This window comes from Centruroides vittatus, unplaced genomic scaffold (genome assembly GCF_030686945.1).
Source record: "Centruroides vittatus isolate TY-2023 unplaced genomic scaffold, ASM3068694v2 contig_1777, whole genome shotgun sequence".
In the NCBI taxonomy this organism is placed as follows: Eukaryota; Metazoa; Arthropoda; class Arachnida; order Scorpiones; family Buthidae; genus Centruroides; species Centruroides vittatus.
Genome location: NW_027121088.1, coordinates 550,247 through 571,848, shown reverse-complemented (window position 1 = coordinate 571,848; position 21,602 = coordinate 550,247). Strand labels below are relative to the sequence as shown.

Genomic DNA, 21,602 nt, shown 5'->3' with positions numbered 1-21,602 from the left:
TCGTATTCGTTTGTTCGATAAGCCAATAAAAACCGTACACTTCTTTAAATGTATTTTAAATAGATTATCCGTACTTAATAAATAAGAAAGTTCAATATAATTACCTCTGTTATTAGATTCAATAAATTCCCTACGCCCTCTAAATGCCAATTCTTTTGAGAAAAAACATATAACATCTATTAATTTAGATATATCTATTAATCGTAATTATCTTGTTATAATTTTCAATATTTATTTTATATTGTCTACCAATGTTAAATTCTATTCCGCTTCGATTTCCAAATTGCTTCAATTTTACGAAAGAATCGTCACTCGTCATAAATTTTATCGTCAAAATGTCGAAATTGTTTTGTCGACGTATTTATATTTAATTTAGGCATCGGTCTTTCTCTTTTAATAATGTTTTCTTTTTCATTATATGGTCTTGAGCCAAAACTTTTTTAAAATAATTTTTTTAATCACTAGCCACGATATAAGAGCTAAAATTAAAATTATAAAAAAAAACTTACTTGGTAAAACAAAATGTGTGACGAATATACATACCTAGTACAAAAAATTCTTCAATTGTATGAATATACTTTTAAAGAAACTTATAATTAAATATAACTTTGTGAAGAAACGTACATAAAAGTAACAAAATATTCTTTACTTTTTAAATCTTAATTAAAACATGGATTGTTTTAATTAAGAATACTTAGTGAAATAGTTCCCTACGAGTGGCTAATGAATGGAATCAGAGACGTCCTGGTAGGTGTGCCGCGCGTGCATGCACGCAGGTTGCCAAATCCCGAGGGTGCCGATACCGGTCAATGTCAAATGCCTCTTTTGTCACATCACTAGCATATTGATACTTGAAAGGACGCGACAGGGTTGTTGTAAATTTTAAACATTTTTCGCCATAAGTTTAACATATTTAGATTTTTTACAGCTAACAGATTTTCTGTCGTTCGTTTTCTAACTAATTCGTTTCAGGACCAACTGTCCACAGAAATTTCCAAAATTTACAACTTTTCGGTCACTCTCATTGAACTGGAAAAATTTCTGTCTTTATTGCATCTAATATTACAAAGAGATCAGACCCCACTGTACTCGGCTAGAGATTGGTTCGGTTAAGCTTCTGTTTAAGTAAAATTTCGGCTTTTTCATCAGGGTTTTATTTATGTCCCTAATTCCCTAATCGCTTAATTATTTAACTACTTCTTAAGTAGAAATAAGTTGAAACCAGTTACTTTGTATCTGAATATTTGTAGTCTTGGCAAAAAAGTGGAAAGACAAATTTTTATGACAACCGATACATAAATCGTAAATTTAAGGAAAATAAATTCTAGAGCTTTTTTTGCACCTCGTGCGTCTCATTCATTAAATTTGGTTGTAAATGATGCTGCCAAAGTAACAGTTAATCTTTTTAACATTATACAAGATACACGTTTTTTCTGCATTCCCTTACAGATGGGACATTTTAAATCGTAATATCACATTTAACATTGAAATTCGTAAGTAATATAAGATGGGAGAGCAGAATAAACGCAGGATAAATATATCAAATATTTTAATGGATTTTTTAAAACTCTTGTCAACTATACAGAACTATCATAAAAGCATGCCGGTAAACTCCTGGTTGGGTTACTTTATAAATCTAGTCTACTCATGATTCACATAATGGGGCGAGGGCGGCCGAATATCTAGCAGGCAGGCAGCTAATATCCCAGTTACGGAACTGGAAAGAAACATTGGAGCGTTATACGTGTGTAGCATCCAGTGACGTGCGTGAGGTTGGTGCTCTGTAAAGCGCATGCGCCAATGCCTATAATCTGCTGCTTGGAAGCTGACCTGTTTCGACATTCCAGCGATTTCATTCCGCCACTGATATTCGAATATACAATAGCAATCTTATCGTTTTTTACGTAGTATAGAATTTTTTAATAAGATAAATAATGCAGTTATAAAAAATATTAATTTTAATTAATTCAAAGTACATTAAAATATGAAAATTTATATTTTAGAAAATACAAGGGAAGCGGCACTTCCACCGCTTCCAATGACGGCACGCCATTGCGAAACAGGAAGATTCGATAAACGAATTTGCTTTAGCCAACGTACGAGAGCAACTTCGACATCTTTGTACGGCGACTTTCTCTGGCGTTTTCGAGACAGCCGCAACGAAGATCCAAGGAAAAGTTTCTTAATTTCCTCTTTTCTCTTCAGGATTTCTTCCAATGTTGTTTTGGAAGGTTTTTTTTGTTTTGCAAATTCAGCTTGCGAAGTTTACTTACATTCAAATTCAGAAACAAGTTCGTATTTTTCCTTCAGCGTAAGCATTGTTAGTTTTCGGACACTCATTTCTAACAGAAATGTGAAACAGGTGCTACAAATAGAGAGGTTTCATGTCAACATCACGAGTGGCGTCATGAGCATGCGCAATTGTCCAGCGCCATCTTTGTGACTTGTTTACGTTTTGTGTGTGTTCACGTGCGCTTTAACTGGATTTTTTTTTTTTTTCGTCGCGAATATCACTATGGTGATTTGTTGTGTAATTGGGTGTGATGCTAGTTCACTCAAGAACAAAGGAACATCATTTTTTAAAATTCCTGGCATTATTTGTCATCAAGGATCCCAAATTGAGGAGCTTTCACGACGAAGGCAAACAGCATGGCTCTCGAGAATTAACCGGAAAAATTCCGATATGAATAAAGTGAATATTAATACAAGAGTTTGTCAGAAACGTTTCATTTCAATGTTTACATTAATAAACACTAAGTTATATTTTAAAACCTAAAAGAGTTTACTGATTTGTTTATATTAATTTAGTTAGGTATAGTGCATTTATAAACGAATAACTAATGTAATTTCAAGCTTTTGCTAGTGCATACTTATAAACACTACACGTTAAAACTAAAAGCAAGTAGGTTTATTATATGCTAATTTCAACTAGAAAATAAAGGTACTGAACAATTTGAATTAAAAAAATTGCCACAGCTGTTTTTAATTAGACATTTTTACTTTCAGACAAAAATTCTTAGTTAAGAAATACGTAAAAACACGAGTTTAAACAAACAAAAGACAACATATCTTTCCAAGCACTATTATTTCGCTGTTACTCATTACTTTTACTTTTATATCAGGAGAAACCGAGCCACTTGTTAAATAGTTATGGACCTCTAAAGATTTATAAGCATTCATTTGTGACGGGGTAGAAATTTGTTGTCAAAACCAAATAGTTTATAATGTCACCAAATTCTACTTTCGGCCACAACTCTTGATCTACGACGAAGTCTGATAAACTGGCTTCGTATGGATCGCCTTGATATAACGAAATTTTCTCTTCGTATAGAGCTGCATCTCGTCCTGTTAGACTGCTAGAATAGCCCGCAAGAAAAGAATCTTTTTTAACTTAATTTATGATAATAGAGCTGCAGTATTTTTGTACGTTTAAACTAAAAAACGACGTCGAACAACAGACCACACGCAAGCTAAGCGAGCGAAAACTACCACAAAAATGGCGAATGGGCGGAGCAAACACGTGTTTCATCACGTAACATGCGACCTTGAAACGTGAACGCTTGACATGAGAAAATGCAAAATCGCATTCTGCTGTGACGTTGATATAGATTGTATATTTTCTTTTTGTTTATCTGTTATTATTTTATATATAAAAATACACAAAATGTTAATATATACATATTAATAAAAATGCCTTAATAAATAAGCCGACTCCCCTCCTGAAAAAAATGAGTTCACACCGCACTGTGTGATGTGCTCATTTTTTTTCCAGGAGGTTTTTCAGGAGGGGAGTCGACTTATCAGACGTCTAAACGAGTGTGGGACAGCAAAAAGTATATCGACTTATCCAGTGGTGACGAGTTAAACGGTGTGGAGTAAACCAGAGTTTTTTTTAACATTAATGTCTATGTAAGTCCTCAGGGACCACAGAAAACCGACTACTTAAACGACGGTGTCAAGTTATACCTATGACGACTTATGCGAACTCGACTGCAGTTCTTCAGTCTCTGGATCAAAATAGTAACGGTAATCCTGGATATATTTTAAGATTATCAGCGTGTTTAAATCATGTTTGATTTATTTGTTACGGCAACGCGACACGTGAATGATCTGTTTTGTGTAATATACAATCAAAGTTCTTCACTGTTTTATCTCCTCTTTCGAGAAAAAGAGAAAACTTCCCGAAACGGTTGCAGTTAATGAATATGCGGGACTTGTAACTGTGTGGACATATTGCAGTGGCGTAGCGTAGTGGGGGCGGCAGGGGCGGCATTTTTTCACAGTAAATAATAATATCTTGTAAAAATTTGAACCATTTCGTTTCATATTTTTGTCGCACCTACGATTCGGACCGATTGAAATGAGAACAGAATTTTTCATTACTTATTCTGTGACGAAATTGAGGAATCCCCTTTCTTTAAATGAATGTATAATAATGATATCTTGCTCATTGTAGCGACTGATAACACCGTCTGTACTGACTTGTAGGGATTCCCCGTATTTTATTTAAGGGGGCGAAATTTTAAGGGGAGCGAAATTTTCTTCCGCCCCGGGCGGCTGACACCCACGCTACGCCATTGACATATTGCCTTATGCAGTGTTTTCGCCTGATTATTGCAGTGTGTTGCTTTAATTCGGTGAGAATCATGGCTAGACTTGTTACATCTCTGTCAAAGCATATCAAAGGCAGTTCTATAATTTTTGTATGCCAAAGACAATGTATTATGGTGATAGCTACCTGAACTACCGCAGTATAGCCAGATGCTGTAAACAGCAGGCAGATATGACACAAGGGACTATTACGCTAGATAGTGGTGAGCTAAGAAAATTCTAACAATGGGCTCATTCTTTCTCCGACAAAAAAGAAGTCGAATGTATGTTAATAAAATTTTATAATTTGGTTTACTAAAAACAAAAAAAACATTGACAATTTTAGGCTAACTTAATAAAGATTGTATATAAAAATGTCAATAATATAATTTATTATCTATATAATATAGAAACAAAAATTATCATTAGCTAAAAACAAATCATCACAAAGATAATTGAAGATTATTTTTCTAGTTATCAGAAAAACCTTATGCCACATAGTATTTCCATTCTCCGTGCTTTCTGATCTAGAAGGATCAATAGTAGTGCGATAATTTTTCAGAAAAGATTTAGCATAAATATCAAGATTGAATTCATTCAAAGGTTTCTCATTTAAATAGATTGTCATCAACTTAGAAATGTTTTATGGTCAGAGAAGTTCTTTTTGATGTAATGATGTTCATCGAGCTAAAAAAACTGGCTCAGCTTCAGCACTATTAACCGCGATTCTTTCCGTAATAATTCTGGCTTTTTTCACGGTGCTGGGAATTTTGTTTTGTGTAACTTACCAGTCAAAGGCATTTCCAGTAAATCTCTAAAACCATTCATGTTAAAATTCATTTTGAAATATGGAATTAAAATTCTTCGCTGTTTTATCTGACATATATAACTAATACTCGTACTTTACACTATATACTTATTAAGCTTCTACATTTCATATTAATATAATTAGAACCCTAATCGGAAATACATCAGCCTAATAAGAGTCAAGGCAGTGACTCCGCGCCAAGTCAAAAAAGTCACTGACTATATATATACCGTATTTTACGGACTATAAGACGCACTTTTTTCTTCGAAAAATTGCCTCCAAAATTCAGGTGCGTCTTACAGTCCGTAAAATACGGTATATATATATAGACCAGATTTGACGATTTTCAGGGATCAATTTTTCATCTCCTACAATTTCCCCCTCCCTCCATCAATTTTTCAAACACCTACAGTAATTCCGTTCGAAAGGTAATTGTTCTTTTAGGTAGTGTGCAAAATTTCAGGTTTTTCTATAAAGAAGCTGCCGAAATACAAGCAATCGAAAAGTGCAAAAGTCACGAAAAGAAAGCTATTTTCTTTCCTTTATCTGACACTGCAGTCGGTCCTAAAGAAAAAACTACTGGGTCTATAAAGCTCAAATTTTAAACTTAAGCCAGTCTCGTTATCAGTGAGCTGATGAATTTCCGGGTCGATAGGTCAAAGTTCATGGGGTTTCTCACACAGCTATGGCTTTTATCGCTTAATTTTTCGCTCTTAAGGATAAATTGCATGGAAACGAATGATTTTCATACAAAATGTTATTCAGAACAACAAAAGATCAAATTTATGCAAATTAAAACATTTTATAACGATTTTACTAAGGACGTATTGAATTTGGTTGGCGGCCGTCGCGTCGCCAAACGCCAACCGAATTGTAACGTCATCTTGGGTCTTGATGTAATAATACAATTATTAAACAAAAACAAAAAACAATCGATATCCGAACAAAAACATCTGAGATGTAAAAAACTGATCAAGTAAAAATTTATGACAATTTAGACAACAATCAAAATTTTTTCTTAGGGGTTTTTCTTTGGTAAAAATATAAGGCTGGTGGTTCCAAGTTGTGTGCACAAGATTTTTACTTGTATTGTTTTTTTACATTTCAAAGCGCCAAGCTTATCTTTACCAAAGAAAAAATTTGACTGTCATCCAAATTGTCGTAATTTTTTGCTTGGCGCTATTTTTTTACCTCAGATATTTTTGTTTGAATATACTGTATATATAAATGAACTTACCTTTAAATAAAGATAGCTTTTCCCACTGCTTTTATATTTTTTGTTGTATTTGGCCCAGTTTCTCATAACTTTATAGCAGCTTAAGCACATTTGACTACCAATGTATGAGCTGTAGTAAATACAAAGTGATCGAAGGATCGCGCACGATGTGTCAGAAATCAATTTTATTTTGGGAGGTAAATATACAAAAATACAAAACGTAGTAAAAACAAAGATTATAATCTGATCTTTAAGAAAAACAAAATCAAATCATGTTGTTACAACATATGTTTGAAATGGCCTCCTTATTCACGAATGCAAGCGCCAGCTCTTATCATGTTTGATGCCACCTTGTAAAGCACCTGAAAAATGATACTGGCAATTGCCGCTATAATGTTTCTCTTTCTTTAGATCAATTCAATATTTATTTAAACTATTACTAATGAAAAGAAGAAGAAAACAAATTGGCTAAGCTTGTTCCCTCTTAACAAGCCTTAAACAAGAATTTTTTAATAAAAAAAAATGTCAAATTTAATTCATCTTGTTTGAAATCACATATCAAACTATGAATTTGTTCTTTGAAAACTGTATAAATCAATAATTGTAACAGAAAATAAATTGTAACAAAACATTACTTTTGCATTTTCGTATCATAATCACAGCATATTATTTTAAAAGCACCACTACAACAATGCTACATAAGTTTTCTATAGCAGTACTGTTGTGGTAGTGTACAGTACATTTACTGTTATTTCAAACAGAATTATTAAATTATTACATCTTGTATGAAAAATATAGAATTAAAATTGTGTGATTAAAAGAAAAATTAAAATGTTTTAAAAAATTAAGTAATTAGAAATATTGTATCATTTACAACTGTTCAAATAAAATTCTGTAACTTACACACCAGTGGACAACAATGAAACGTTATTTGAAATGAAAAATTTTTAATTATTTATATTTATTTATACATTACGAAAAATAAAAATTTATGGTTTTGTTTTTGATTGATTACATTAAATATTCATAGTTGCAATGACAAATTGGTTATTTTTTGTAAGAAAAATAACATTTGTATATAAAATAAATATCAAAAACTGATTTTTGTTGTTTCCAAACCATGTATATAATTTTGTACTTAGTTTTATAAACTTCAGAAATAATACTATAAACATGTTAAAACATACAAATAATATGTTTTAAAAACATTACATATGGATAGTGTGAGATTGAGAAAGACACTCATAATTATTTTCTATGTATAGATTGAAAGAGAAAATGGTTGAAAATTGATGTTTAGGTCATGCAACCTTGATGTACCTAGTAAAATCCAGTTGAAAATTTTACCATAATTTGGCAAAATCATTATAATCACTTGACAAAAAGTTCCAAAATATTTTATGTAATACTACTTATAATAATAATAATAATAATAATAATAATAATAATAATAATTTAAAATTAATATCAATTAATAAATAAATTTTTGATAAACAATTTTCCTCCTTTCCTTTAGCCATATATCATATCTAAGAATCCTACAAATTCTACACTATATACATGATTCAATTTTATATAACAACCTTTCTTTCATTCAGTAAAACTGAAAGTAAACTGAGAAAAAAAAATGCATTTATTAATAAAAAATCACAACCAAGATTCCTAAGATATTAATCCCTGAAAATGTGTAATTCATGGACAATTTTTAAAACAAATCATTACAATATAATAAGCACTCAATAAGTAATATCATAATTATCACATTCAATTTATAAAACACTCCAATGCTTTTACATACCTAATTAAATTCAATAAATTATTCCGAAACATGATTTTTTCTAGTTCAAGATGCTACGTTTTGATTGATTTATGTAATCATGTTTTTTATTACTGTTTTATATTGATTATATAAAAATATATATGCAAAAATTGCAAAGGCATATTTATTGATGGCCAAATATATATATATGTTTTTGAATGATTTTGAAGGCATATAATTATGTATTAATTTAAAAAATTTTGAATCTATTAATAATACACGATAATGTGTATTTATGTAAATAAAATTTTCAGAGATACTGTTTTATCCATAACATGCATTGAATATAAACATCTGCTTCTACATCCACTTTTGTTAAGGCATGACCGTCATCATAAAAGATTAATCTGAAAAATAAAAAAAAACTTACTAATTACATATTTACATTTAAAAAAAATTTAAGCCATTGAATTGTAAGCTTTTTTACCTCGTAGGTACTTGTCTAGCCTTAAGTATATTATAACATTTAATCCCTTGTGAAGGTGGAACTCTACGATCATTCTTTCCAATTATGAATAAAATTGGAATTTTCACCTAAATATATAATTAAGAAAGTGTAGAATAGTTTAATTTCACACATAATTTATTCAAACAAAAAAAAATTTGATAATTTAAGAATATGAATAAACTATATTCTTCTTAATAATAAGATTTAAACAACATATTTTCTTATATAATTTTCCAATTAAACCCTTATTAATACATTTAATAGTTATTTATTATTTCATTCTTTCTGAAATCATATTTCAAAATCTATCACATCTCAAGCTTGCTTTTCTATTCTTTTCAGTTTTTTCTTTAAAGTCTTGAATTCTAACTTCCTTGCTTGAATTAGGAAGTTTGGAGATCAATTCCCAAATAAGTAATTTATATTTCTGCTTAATAAAGTAAAATTTGACAACAAAGACATAATAAGATTTTGTAGTAAATGAACATAGAGGAACAAGTTCTAAAACAAAGCTGTTGAATGTATTGCCCATTAGCCTCAATTTGATCCACTAGTTAGAAACACCTCTTATTTATATTCAAAGTTTCATTGAAACAAATTTTAAATTACATGTTTCATTTTTAGTTTTAAAATATAATGAAAAAAGCTGTTCAAATTATGAATTTCGTAAGATCAAAAGGCCTTAAGCCTTAACTACAGACAATTTAGAATTTTTTTAAAACATGTTTATATAATTTATTATAATCACATTAGTTAGCTCAGCAGTGTGACTACATCAGAACAGTTCTAATCATTTCTAGAATAAACAGAAAGATTCATGGAAAGCAAGGGAAAGGATGTTACCTTTTTTAAAAAAAAGTAAATGGATAAACGATTTGCCACTTTTTTGTAGATATGACAAAATATTTTGCTGACCTAAATTTAAAACTAGAAGAAAGTCCAAACTTGTTAATTAGCAATTTTAAAATATTCAATTTATTTATTAAAAAGTTGAATCTGCTAAAAATTAATTTGTTAATAATAATTTGAAATGAATTTTTATCTACAAGTGAAAAGACAAGAAATGAGAATTTATTTATTGAGAGTAAATATTTAAAAAATATTCACTAATATGGTAAATTTAAAAAATGAATCTGAAGAAAAATTTATCAATTTTAAAAATAATAAACTACTCATGAAAATTAGTATCGACCAATCACCATTATTAAAGATTAAGAATATACACACAAAATAATGAGAAATTGGTTTAAAATCTAATGTTTTCAATCTATTTATTAGATAATTTTCAAAATGTAATCAAAGAGAACAAACAACAGAATTATAGAGAATTCATATTATAAATCTTATGGATAATGAGATTGCCAGAACTTTCTTCAGAGAAGAGTGTCTTTATCATCGAACCCTACATAATACTCTCAGAGATTTTCTATTAACTACACATCCCAAATACCCAGAAATACTCTAGCAAAATCAAAAAACTAGTTGTTTTGGTTTATTATTCATTCTTCACATTTGGTGACTATGTACATGGATGGAAAAGAGAAGTGCTCATAGGCAGCCCAGTTGCCAGGACACACATAAAAATTGGAAAAATTTACTCTTCCCAGCTTTGCAAAGATTTTATATTATACAAAAGATAAATTGATGCTATTCTGATTTTATACAAAAATAATGATAATATTGAATGCTACATAGCCTCCTTGAATATCAATTATTTTGGTTTGAACCCTCAAGCCAAAAGGAAGACTAATAGCCTACTACTTTAATCCAGTTTCTAGATATTACTAGTTATAAGGAATGGACAAATATATACTAGCATATTCACTAAACCTCAATTTCATGTTTTTTTTTTTACATCTCAGCAAACTCATTCAATCCACACCAGAATTGAAGATAGATACTCAGAATTAAAACTGATTCTTAATATAGCATACTCCGTTAGATATAAGAAAGAAACAATTATCTGATTCTCACCTTTAACTCATCTAACTTACATAACCTCCCAAGAGACTTCACTAAATTCACATACTCTGTATTCAGTAAATATGGCATCTATATATAATTAGATTTTATCCATAATCTAGGATCGTATGAGGGAAATTCAATAAGTAAGAGGAAATTTCAATTTATTGAGATGCATAGTATATCAAATATACAGATCTGAATACACTCCTCAAAAGTGAAATCGCAACACCTCAAAAGAATACATTGCAGCCATGTGCAATTGCAGCAATGGTAAAGGTGACAGAGATATGCAAATGATTAAAAGAACAAAGATATGCAATAGACACCTGTTTATTCAGTAATGAATATAGCCCCACAGGCAGCTATGCAAGCCACTATAAAGGAAAGGCATACTATCAATGAAACAATTAATGGTTGTCTGAGGGATCCCTTGCCAAGTTGCATCCACTGTGGTGCACATGTTGTCTACAGTATGTGGTGGTGGTCCATGGTTGCACCAGATGTTTGATGAAAGAGAGATCTGGAGAGGCTGCCAGCCAGGGAAGAATGTGATTTCTAATGACGAACAACTGCACACTGGGTGTATAAAATAAAATGTTACTCACAAAAAAAAAACCTGTAACCGGTGCGTAACACACAATATCAGTCACTACAAATGTTTTCAAAACCCCTCCTGGGTTCTTCTTTCAGGTAAAAAATTGACTGGAGTTGGGGAAGCGTTTACGATTTGTTTCCTGGGATGCCCAGTGACATCGATATTTTAAAATAACATTCGGCCACAGGTAAAACTTCCACGTTTTATGCTGTTTGGCACGTGATTTGGTTCCTTTTTCAATTCCTACTATTAGTTCACACTCTCCCTATATATATCTTGTTCAAATTTTCAATCGTTAATAAAATACTTTCTATTCATCCACTCAAGTTCAAATACATTTTTTAAACTTGTAGTGGATGACACTTGATGTTAATACAGTTTTTTCAAATATTAATTCATTAATTAATTAAATTTAAACTGTGGCGCCTGTCAGCAATATGCTGATATCGGACCAATAGAGGGCGTGAGGAGAAAAAAAGCAAACTTTGAAATTATTTAATAAAAAGTAACTAAAATAAAATTTTTCTTTGTTGACCTAAGTAGGAATTGACTTTATAAAATTTTTTTTATATTACTTGTTTCTTCTTCAAAAATTGCTCCAGTAAATTTTTTACATGAAGAAGAACCCAGGAGGGGTTTTGAAAATGTTTGTAGTGACTGATATTGTGTGTTACGCACCAGTTACAGATTTTTGTGAGTAACATTTTATTTTAATGTGATTTCTGTTCAGACTGGTGAGAGTTTGCCATGTAACGTGCAGTCAGGCATCATCTTGTTGGAAAACTGTGTCAGGTGCAGCCTGCACCAATGACCAAACCATAGACCTCACAATTCATAATGATGTACTGATCTGCTGTCAGACTACTGAAAATGTACCAGGGCTGTCTGCTTATTGAACACAACGCCTCCCCAAACCAAGATGCCAGGTGTGGTGCTTGGCAGATGGGCTGGTACATAGTGTTCCTTGGGATACTGCCACATACTCGTTCCTCCACAGACAGAGGAAGGATTCATCAGTAAACAATATCCAATGTCATTTAGTAATCCAGTTGCAATGACAATGACACCCTGCTAGGTGTGCAGTCCTGTCTCAAGCAGTTAATGGCATCTCTGTTGCTGGGTGCCATGAGTGCAGCTTGACTTCATGCAACCTGTTGTGAATGGTTTGGGTGGACATAGATATACAGTACCTGTTGATGACAACAGGTGGCTTCAGATATCATGTGCATAACAAATGGGTCTTGATGGGCCATTCAGCAAATCTGCTAGTCTGTACACTCTGTTGTGTATAAGTACAATCCAATTCCTCTTCAGCATGTTTGAAGATGTTCCTGCATCCATCCAGTCACACATCACTAGATAGTACTCACATCATGCCCAACATGCATGGCAAGCATGCACATTGACAAACCAAGGTTGTGCAGTTCCAAGATTCAGTCTCTTTCCCCAGCCATTAACTAGAAGTATTCAGCTTGCTGTCATCTTCAAGACACTTTTTAAGCTTCTTTGACAGTTTGGCTGCCATAAATGTCGCTGATAGCATTTACACCTTGAGCCAGCTGCTGATCTTTATAGCTAGAAACTGGGTACCAAATGACCTGATGTGTACACAAACTTAATCATTTGCATATCTCTGTCACCTCTACCAGTCCTGCAATTTGCAGATAATTATGAGCATTCCTTTGTGGTGTCGCAATTTCACTCGAGGAATATAAGGTGAAATTTTTCCACAAGTCACTTCAATGCACTTTTTGCATCTTTCAACAAGCTTCTGTATTCCAGTAGAAAAAAGTTTTTGATTATTATTGAGCATTATATGCACTGTCTTCTTCACCTCATCACTAGTGTAAAATTCTCATCCTTGTAACAAAATAGCTGTTGTTTTTATAATTGTTTGACCCTTTTTACAGTTTGCCCAATATATATGTATATAGTAATATACTGCTGGAAAGTAAATTTTTGTATGCTGATAAAATAAAAAATCATAATGCTGACCTTTCAAAACTGAATGGTAATAATTCATAGAATGGAACATTCCATTCCAAAACTGTTTAAAGAGCAAACTATATTTTGTTTTCTTTCAGCTTATTACTTGTTCTTTTCAGCATTTAATTTATTTAGCTAGTTTTCTTCATTAATAAATGCTAATATTCTACCTGTACACTAATTTGATATACTAAAGAATATTTATTATTATTTTAATTATTTAAGTAAAAATTTTAAGTGTTTATTTATTGATTATACACTACTTTTAAATTTCTGTATATGTAAACTCACATTTTCTATATATCTTATAGGAGATTTTTCCCACATTATTTTTAGAATATCTGGACTTGCAATGCCATCAAATTTAAATTCCTTAAAACCACATTCAATCCATCCCCTAAATAAATTGAAAACAAAATGTATTTTAATATTTGCATATTAATAAAAAACCGGTTAATGTAATATAATATAACAAAAGGAGGTACTCAAAAACATTATTTCAATAATTTAATCAACAGCATCTGAAAAATATTGCATAGCTAGCTTTACTTCACTTTTACTCTTAATAAATTTGTGCAAGTTTTGTTAACATTTATAGTAAATAATATTTTTTTGTTTCTAATAAGAAATAGTGACATTTATTATATTTAAATTTTGTTATAAATTTATATATAAATACATAAAACTAATAAATATTTATATAAACTTATATTTACTTGAAAAATTATGTGAGAAAATAATGCACAATCTGAATAATAAATAAGTAAACAGATTATACACACAAAGTAATTATAAATCCTTACAAATATAACAAATGATTACACTGGTCAACATGATTTTTGGCACAAAGAAGAGAGAAGTTGTGTCTAATAGAACTTTTTGTACTGATTTCAAATATGGGATTAAAATTTTTCTATCATCCTCTGATTTTCCGTAAACATAGACTTAATAATACTGTACCAATGTGCATTGTGTTTGACTGCTTAACACTGTTCTGTTCAATGTTCATAAAGATACACCTAATGATATTCATCAGAAACAAATGAAAATGTTCCATTAAATAATTTTATTCCTTTATGCTGGTTTTGTGTATATTTGTGTGTGTTTTCATTAATTAATTAATTTTAGGATTATTAATTTAGAAAGGAACAACTTCCAGATAAAGATATCTGATATGACTAGGGAAACAATGGCATCAACCTGCTGCTTTGGAGAACTAGAGTTAGGCCTGAATGAAATCCTTAGAAATTTTCATATGCATTCTGACCCAGATATATCAAACCTATCTGGGGACCTATTCTGAAGAGGGGACATTTGATAAGTCTCTTTAGTGAAAGGCAGTTAACGAACCTTAGACAAATTGCTATTTTGTGCTCCACATTAAGTGGGTTTCGCTATGGGTAGTCAGTTGAGATGTGTCTGGGTTCCATGCTATCGATAGCTGTTACTCTTTAACCACTCACAGTTTAGTTAATATTGTATTTTTGCCATGTGACTGCAACCTGCCATTTTCCAAGTTTCTAGTATTCTGTAGCCTAATTTTTTGTTAAAATGTCATCAAAGAAGGATAACGCAGCCAGTGAACTACAATTTGTCAGTTCGAGATATTAGTTAAAACATTTCAGCTCTAGCCAGGGTTGGATTTAGGCATTTTGAGACCCTCAAAACTGTGTGAGGCCCCTTACCAACCCTTTACAATTTTAGAAGTCAATCATACAAAAAAGATAACATAAACATATTAATTTTAATCATAAATGTTTTATTGTTAAAAAGTATTTGCAACATATTAGAAAATAAGGTACAATTCATAAAGGAAAACACTAAAAATTTCATTTTCGTTACTTTTCGATAGCAAAAAAACTACTAAAAGTTAAGAATAGCTACCTATAAAAATCAAATAAATTTTATATTAAAAAGAAGAAATCACTAGAAATGTAATATAAACAATATTGGTTATTAATATAATTAAATACTACACAAAATAAAAGGTAAAGTACAATATATTTTGTTGGTTTGTAAAAATCAAATTTTTACAAAATTTGACTTCAATTTTCTTTTTTGTAGAAATTTTTGAGCTCCTTTGGAACTCAAGGCCCTAAGCTACAGCTTTTCTCATAATTCATTGCATAAATGTAATAGTAATGGCTTTGAAAGATAAAGTTCTTTAAAGTGTGCATCATTCAGCCAAAAAGCATTATCTCGAAGACGAAAAACCAAGATTCACAACATCCAATGCTAATTTTCTCTATCTCCAATTGCTCATGAAGTAATATCAGCCTTACACCTAAAGTCGTCATGTTCTATTTACTTTTGTTACCTTCCTAATGGCAGCTCGAGAGTGATTGATAAGAAAAAGCACACATGGCTATCACACGTGGCTATCAGAACCGAAAACAAAACATATAACTCAGAATAGCATTTTCACAGTTGATTAAATGTCAATCATGTGGTTCTGATAGAAACTGGTTTTTATCGTATTCATTAGCTTAATGATACAACTCAGAATAGGTCCCCTGAATTGATGAAGTGGTCATATAATGAATGATATAATTTGGTCTGAAAAAAGGATACTCTTAATTTCACTTGATGGAAAGAATGGGAAATCTCCCACATAACATGTATATTCTTCTTGACTAGTTCATTGATATTAATGAGATTTAGAATACATATATTTATACTATACATAGAATAAGATAATGTTTTATGAGTTATTTACTATCCACTATTTGATATGAGAAAACACTTGCATATAGTGCTTCAAATTTTTGGTAATACGTAAGCTGTTTTTTTCAAGCTCCAATAGTCCATAAAAAAAAGACAATTGTAAATAACAAAATGAATTTATTATCAAAAGTTAGGTACAAACATGGTTACTTTTCAATATAATCACTGTGAAGATTGAGGCATTTGTCATATCTGTGGATGAGCTTTTCCATCCATCCCCTTGTCATAGAATGTTCCCACCAATGACTTGAGGTGGACTCTAATGTTTTGAAGATCAGCATTAGTCTCAAACCTCTGCCCTCCTAGCCACTTTTTCTGCTCAAGAAAGAGGTGTAAGTCACTTGGCACTAAATCGGAATTAATAGACTGGGTCTTAAAGGTGGTGAAGACTTCCATCTTTCAGACTTCTACCCAGCTTGGAATTTTTTAATGTATGAAGACTTCTACCTAGTTCCTGAACTGAAAATGTGGCTAGCAGAGCAGAGGTTTGAGACTAATGACGATCTTCAAAACAACGTTGTTAAGGCCATCTCAATTCACTGGTGGCAGCATTCTATGACAAGGGAATGGAAAAGCTCATCCACAGATATGACAAATGCCTCAATCTTCATGGTGATTACGTTGAAAAGTAACCATGTTTGTACCTAACTTTTGGTAATAAATTCATTTTGTTATTTACGCTTGTCTTTGTTTTTTATGGACCATCGGAACTTGAAAAAAACCTCTTATTTACCAATCAAGGTGTAATAAATATCTTTTGATAATTTTTTTAAAAATTCTAATGTTAAAAAATTGTTAAGTATATTTTATTTTTGAAAAAATCTAGGAAAGAAAAATAATTATTTAAAAGAAATTTAGTCATTTCTAAACGGTTTCAGGATGCTAATTTAAGTCATGCATATAACAATGTTAGACCTTGTTGAACTATCATAAACAAATGGGTTGTAATAAAATATTTAAAGAATTCAAAGAAAACATCTAAAGATTATCATTTTTTTCATATAGCTAAAATACTGGTGCATTGAAATGAAAATTTAGGGTCAACTTTCAATTTTATGCTGTATTACAGGTGGCAAACAAATCAATCACTGCATTATTTTTGGTCAATTGCAGAAAATACAGAAAGAAATAAAATTATTTTTTGTTACAATGAAAAATAAATGATGTCATTTAATTTATGTTTTACTGTATTTACCAAAAAAAATCATCTGGAAAGTTAATTACTGTACAATAAGTAAGTATAACTATATTTTTTAACAGCATAATTTTATTAAGGTGGATTATTAAACTTTTATAGAAGAACAGATATATGAAGTAGATTATTAATGCTTTGAACTCATGAAAGTTGATCTCACTCCACTATAAGTTGGCCAGGACTTTTGTATCAGATATAAAATATTGAAATGTTCAATAATGTCATTCTGTGTACACAAATTTAAAGTGTATGTATACTCCAAAGTCAATCAGTAGTAAAATAATCACAAAGAAATATGAGTTAGGGTACATTAATTGAAAAAAAGAAAATTAATAATTTTCCTACAGAAAGTCGAAAAACATCACAATTACACAAAGCAGTAATTCTTGTAGTCAAGAACAGTACATCATTAAACTTACACAACACTGACCTGGATCTAAAGCAGTACACAAAACCCACAGACACATCTGGCAGTCTTAAGTCTTAGGCTAAGAAGAAGCTCCATAACAGGCAGTCTAATGATCTCAGTTAGGATCACAAGATTGACAAAACTGTGTCAAACTGTTGGGTGACTCATGGATGCATCTTTGGAGAGACAGAAGGAGCCATGATTGCCACACAAGATCAAGTCATAAATACAAGAAACTGTAGATGGCATATCTTAAAAGACAACACTCACAAATGACATTTGTAGAAAATGTCACATCATGCATGAGACTATACAATAGATCAGATTGCAAGCTTACAATACAATAGATCAATTAGATCAGATTGCAAGCTTTTAACACAAACTGACTACATAAACATAATCAAATAGCAAATTTAATATATCAAAAGCTTATACACAAACACAAACTTCTACACACTCAAGAACCATACTACATACACACATCAGATGATCATAGAAAACAACATACACAAAATTTACTATGATCATGCATAATCATAGACAAAACAATTCATCACAAGACCAAACATCACATTCATTGACAAACAAAACAAAATCACATACTGTACATCATAAACATATCTGTTACAAACACTCACAACATACAAAATACATTCACGAAAAAATTAGTAAATACTCAGAATTTGTCCATGAAATAAAGCATCTGCTTAGAGTGGATGACGTAGTTCTTTATTATGCATGCATCATATCACACACAGTACACAAAAGTCTTATAACTTTAAAGCTTCATAATAGCATGCACACAACACTACAGAAGGCTGCCATAATAAAGGTTCACACTGACTGTCACAAAATTTGCAGTTTGTGAAAATTATATTCATCAGGTGACTGCTTTTATCATATGGAAATTGGAATGGTGAATAACCAGAGAACAATTCAGAAAAAAAAAAAAAATCACTCTGAAAAAGAGCATCACAGAACATGAATCAATCTTAGTTTGATACAATTTTATTTTTAAACAAAAATAAAGTTGCTTGAGAAACTCAGTCATAAAAACTCTACCTCTTTTATGCTGTCCTTTCATTTCAAATAGGTACAAAAAGTCACAGTAAGTGAAAAAGTAACCTGACAAATAACTTTCTACTTTGGTGAATAAAAAATGTGTTTGGTGAATGAGTTGACAATTGCTATAAAAAGCCAGGGTAACCCTGAAATGTTAATTAGCCAAGAAATTCTTATGCATGCATACATACATGAACAAAACATCTGTTTTCAGTAGTTATGCCTTGACTATGGTCCAGAATAGAGGTAGGCACTGAATATACAAGGGTAAGTCAAAAATTATCCACACTTTGGCTGTAGAATTTATTGTAATCAACCTTCAGCAAATCAAATATATCATTCCTTGACACAACTGCCTTGCTTTTCAATACATTTTGTCCATCTGTCCACAAGTTTTCCTAATCCTTCATTAAAAAATGTTTTTGGCTGAGTTGTGAACAACAAATGCACTACTGTCTTAATATCACTGTCAGATGTGAATCTTCGTCCCCGTAGCACTTCTTTTAGGGGATCAAACAGGTGATTGTCCGATGAGGCAAGATCAGGACTACAGGGTAAATGCTCCAACACCTCAAAAGAAAGTTTTTGGAGAATGTCAACAGTGTTGGTAGCCATTTGCAGGATAGTCACCTGTTTGGTCCCCTAAAAGAAGTGTTACGGGGACGAAGATTCAAATCTGATGACAATGTTAAGACAGCAGTGATTTCATGGTTTGCAGCTTAGTCGAAAACAATTTTTAATGATGGAACAGGAAAAGTTGCGGACAGAAGGACAAACTGTATTGAAAAGCAGGGCGATTATGTTGAAAAATAATATATTTGACTTGCTAAAGGTTGATTACAATACATTCTATAGCCAAAGTGCAGATAATTTTTGACTTACTCTTGTATGTATATATGATTTGTACAATACATTCACCAATACCAAAATAGTAATAATAATCAGTGCTCTTTTTCTAAAACAGTTACTGCTAGTATTGCTCATTAAATGCATCATCATCATAACTCAAAAATCATCATTTTTGAGTTATATATCAGTACTTCTAACTGCAAGAATACCATATTATATTAAGAGACTGAATAAAATACCACTAGAGAACAGTATTTCAAAATTTTTCACAGAGATGAATCAAAACTATAACTTCAAATGCTTCATCTGAAAAGTCACCAGTTTTGAGTTACAACTTTATTGCATTTACTGAGCACCTGATAATATTATGTTCTGGTTATCAATATTTTCTTATGCTATCAGCTAGTACTTGTATACAGGTACATTTCAGCTGAAAAATAGCCATGATAATAATAAAAATAACTTTATAAATTTTAATGTGCAGTATATCTGATTGTTTTAATAAAATTAACAAAGAAAATATTTAAATCCTTATTGTTCTTGAGTAAAGCAAATTCACAGTTTTCTTTTTAATATAAATTAACAGATTTAATTATATGATAAAATAAACTTACCAGTCAGGAATATCTGTACTTTCTATTTTTCCTAAAAATAAAACAAAAATCTTTTAATTAGTAAGAAAACTAAATATTAATTTATAATTAAGTTATTTTAAAAAAAGAGAAAATAAGATATTTATTCCTGGTGATTGGACATGATAGAAAGGAAGATGACTCAGTTTCTTCTGTATTTTATATTGAAGATATTTATTTTCTAAATATATTTTAAGAGAAGTTCAAATTATCATACAAACTGAAAAATATTTAATCCTTGCTAAATTCAGTTCTGCTTAAATGTAAAAATAACTTTAACAAGCAATTATTTATTGTGATATCTTCACAATGCCGAGCTGCAATTTTAATAATTTTTTAATTTAAAATATATGCTCTCCACCTCAAATTAGGGGCTGTCCATAAATTACGTAAGGGTGATTTTGGCCATTCCAGACCCCCACCACCCCTGTGTATGAAACCATAATATTTTCTTTGATTCCCCCCCTTTCCTATCTTACGTAATATTTAGGCATTATTTAAAAACAAATTTTTTTTATGAAACCCTAAAAATCTTAGGTCTAAAATATAAAAATTTAATGAATTTGAACTAACAATTTATTTTAAGAACTTTATTTTTTAATTATCAACGATCTTTTCAGTGCACGTGTAAACAGAAACATCATACAAAACAAAACAAAACAAGAGAGAGAAACCACCACACTGCCTTTCTCCCATGATAAAAAATGTGTAGAGCGTGAGTCTGCTAGCGTTATATTCTATCACGTCACACGAGATGGCATTGGTACAACAAGCATTCTTAATAGAAACCGCCAAATTGAAGCCAAATTCAAAACTCCATCACTCAACGAGATCAAAAAATAAAAATAAGAATATTACATAAGACGAGATCTATTACCCCCTACACCTGAGTAAGAAATCATAAGAAATTCTCGACCTCCAGCCACTCTAAAATACCTTATGTAATTTATGGACAGCCCCTTAGTAGTGGTTTGTCCCTGTACATCATACTTTTCTGTTAGCAACAGAGTCATGATGGTCATCTATCTAACTTCTTTCAGGGGAAAATTTTTGAATTGAAATAACATGCCTTCCAGTGCAAACTGAAAGTTTGTATATAGTTAATCGAGGCCTCCTGTCCCTAATCTTTTCATATCTGATCTCATCTTTCATGTATCTAACTCCATTCTCAAGATTAAGGGAAGACAGACAGATGGAAGACAGTGGTTTTATAATTACCACTGTCTTCCATCACAATTTTTAAAAATTGGCATCTTAACTAGTTTACTTTAACAAACATGACATTCAATAATTTATTTAAACTT

General features: G+C 31.0%; 1 protein-coding gene across 1 annotated transcript in view; it reads right to left on the bottom strand.

Moving 5' to 3' along the window:
• Nucleotides 1-8,043: 8,043 nt before the first annotated feature.
• LOC136969363 (acylamino-acid-releasing enzyme-like) overlaps nucleotides 8,044-21,602 on the bottom strand; it is a 105,740-nt gene continuing 92,181 nt past the window's right edge. The window contains exons 20-23 of the mRNA XM_067263495.1: nucleotides 20,281-20,311; nucleotides 13,719-13,824; nucleotides 8,861-8,967; nucleotides 8,044-8,780 (exon numbers count right to left, since the gene is read on the bottom strand). Of these exons, the coding sequence (XP_067119596.1) occupies nucleotides 8,684-8,780; nucleotides 8,861-8,967; nucleotides 13,719-13,824; nucleotides 20,281-20,311 (341 nt within the window). The 3' untranslated portion in view covers nucleotides 8,044-8,683. The remainder of the gene's footprint in view (nucleotides 8,781-8,860; nucleotides 8,968-13,718; nucleotides 13,825-20,280; nucleotides 20,312-21,602) is intronic.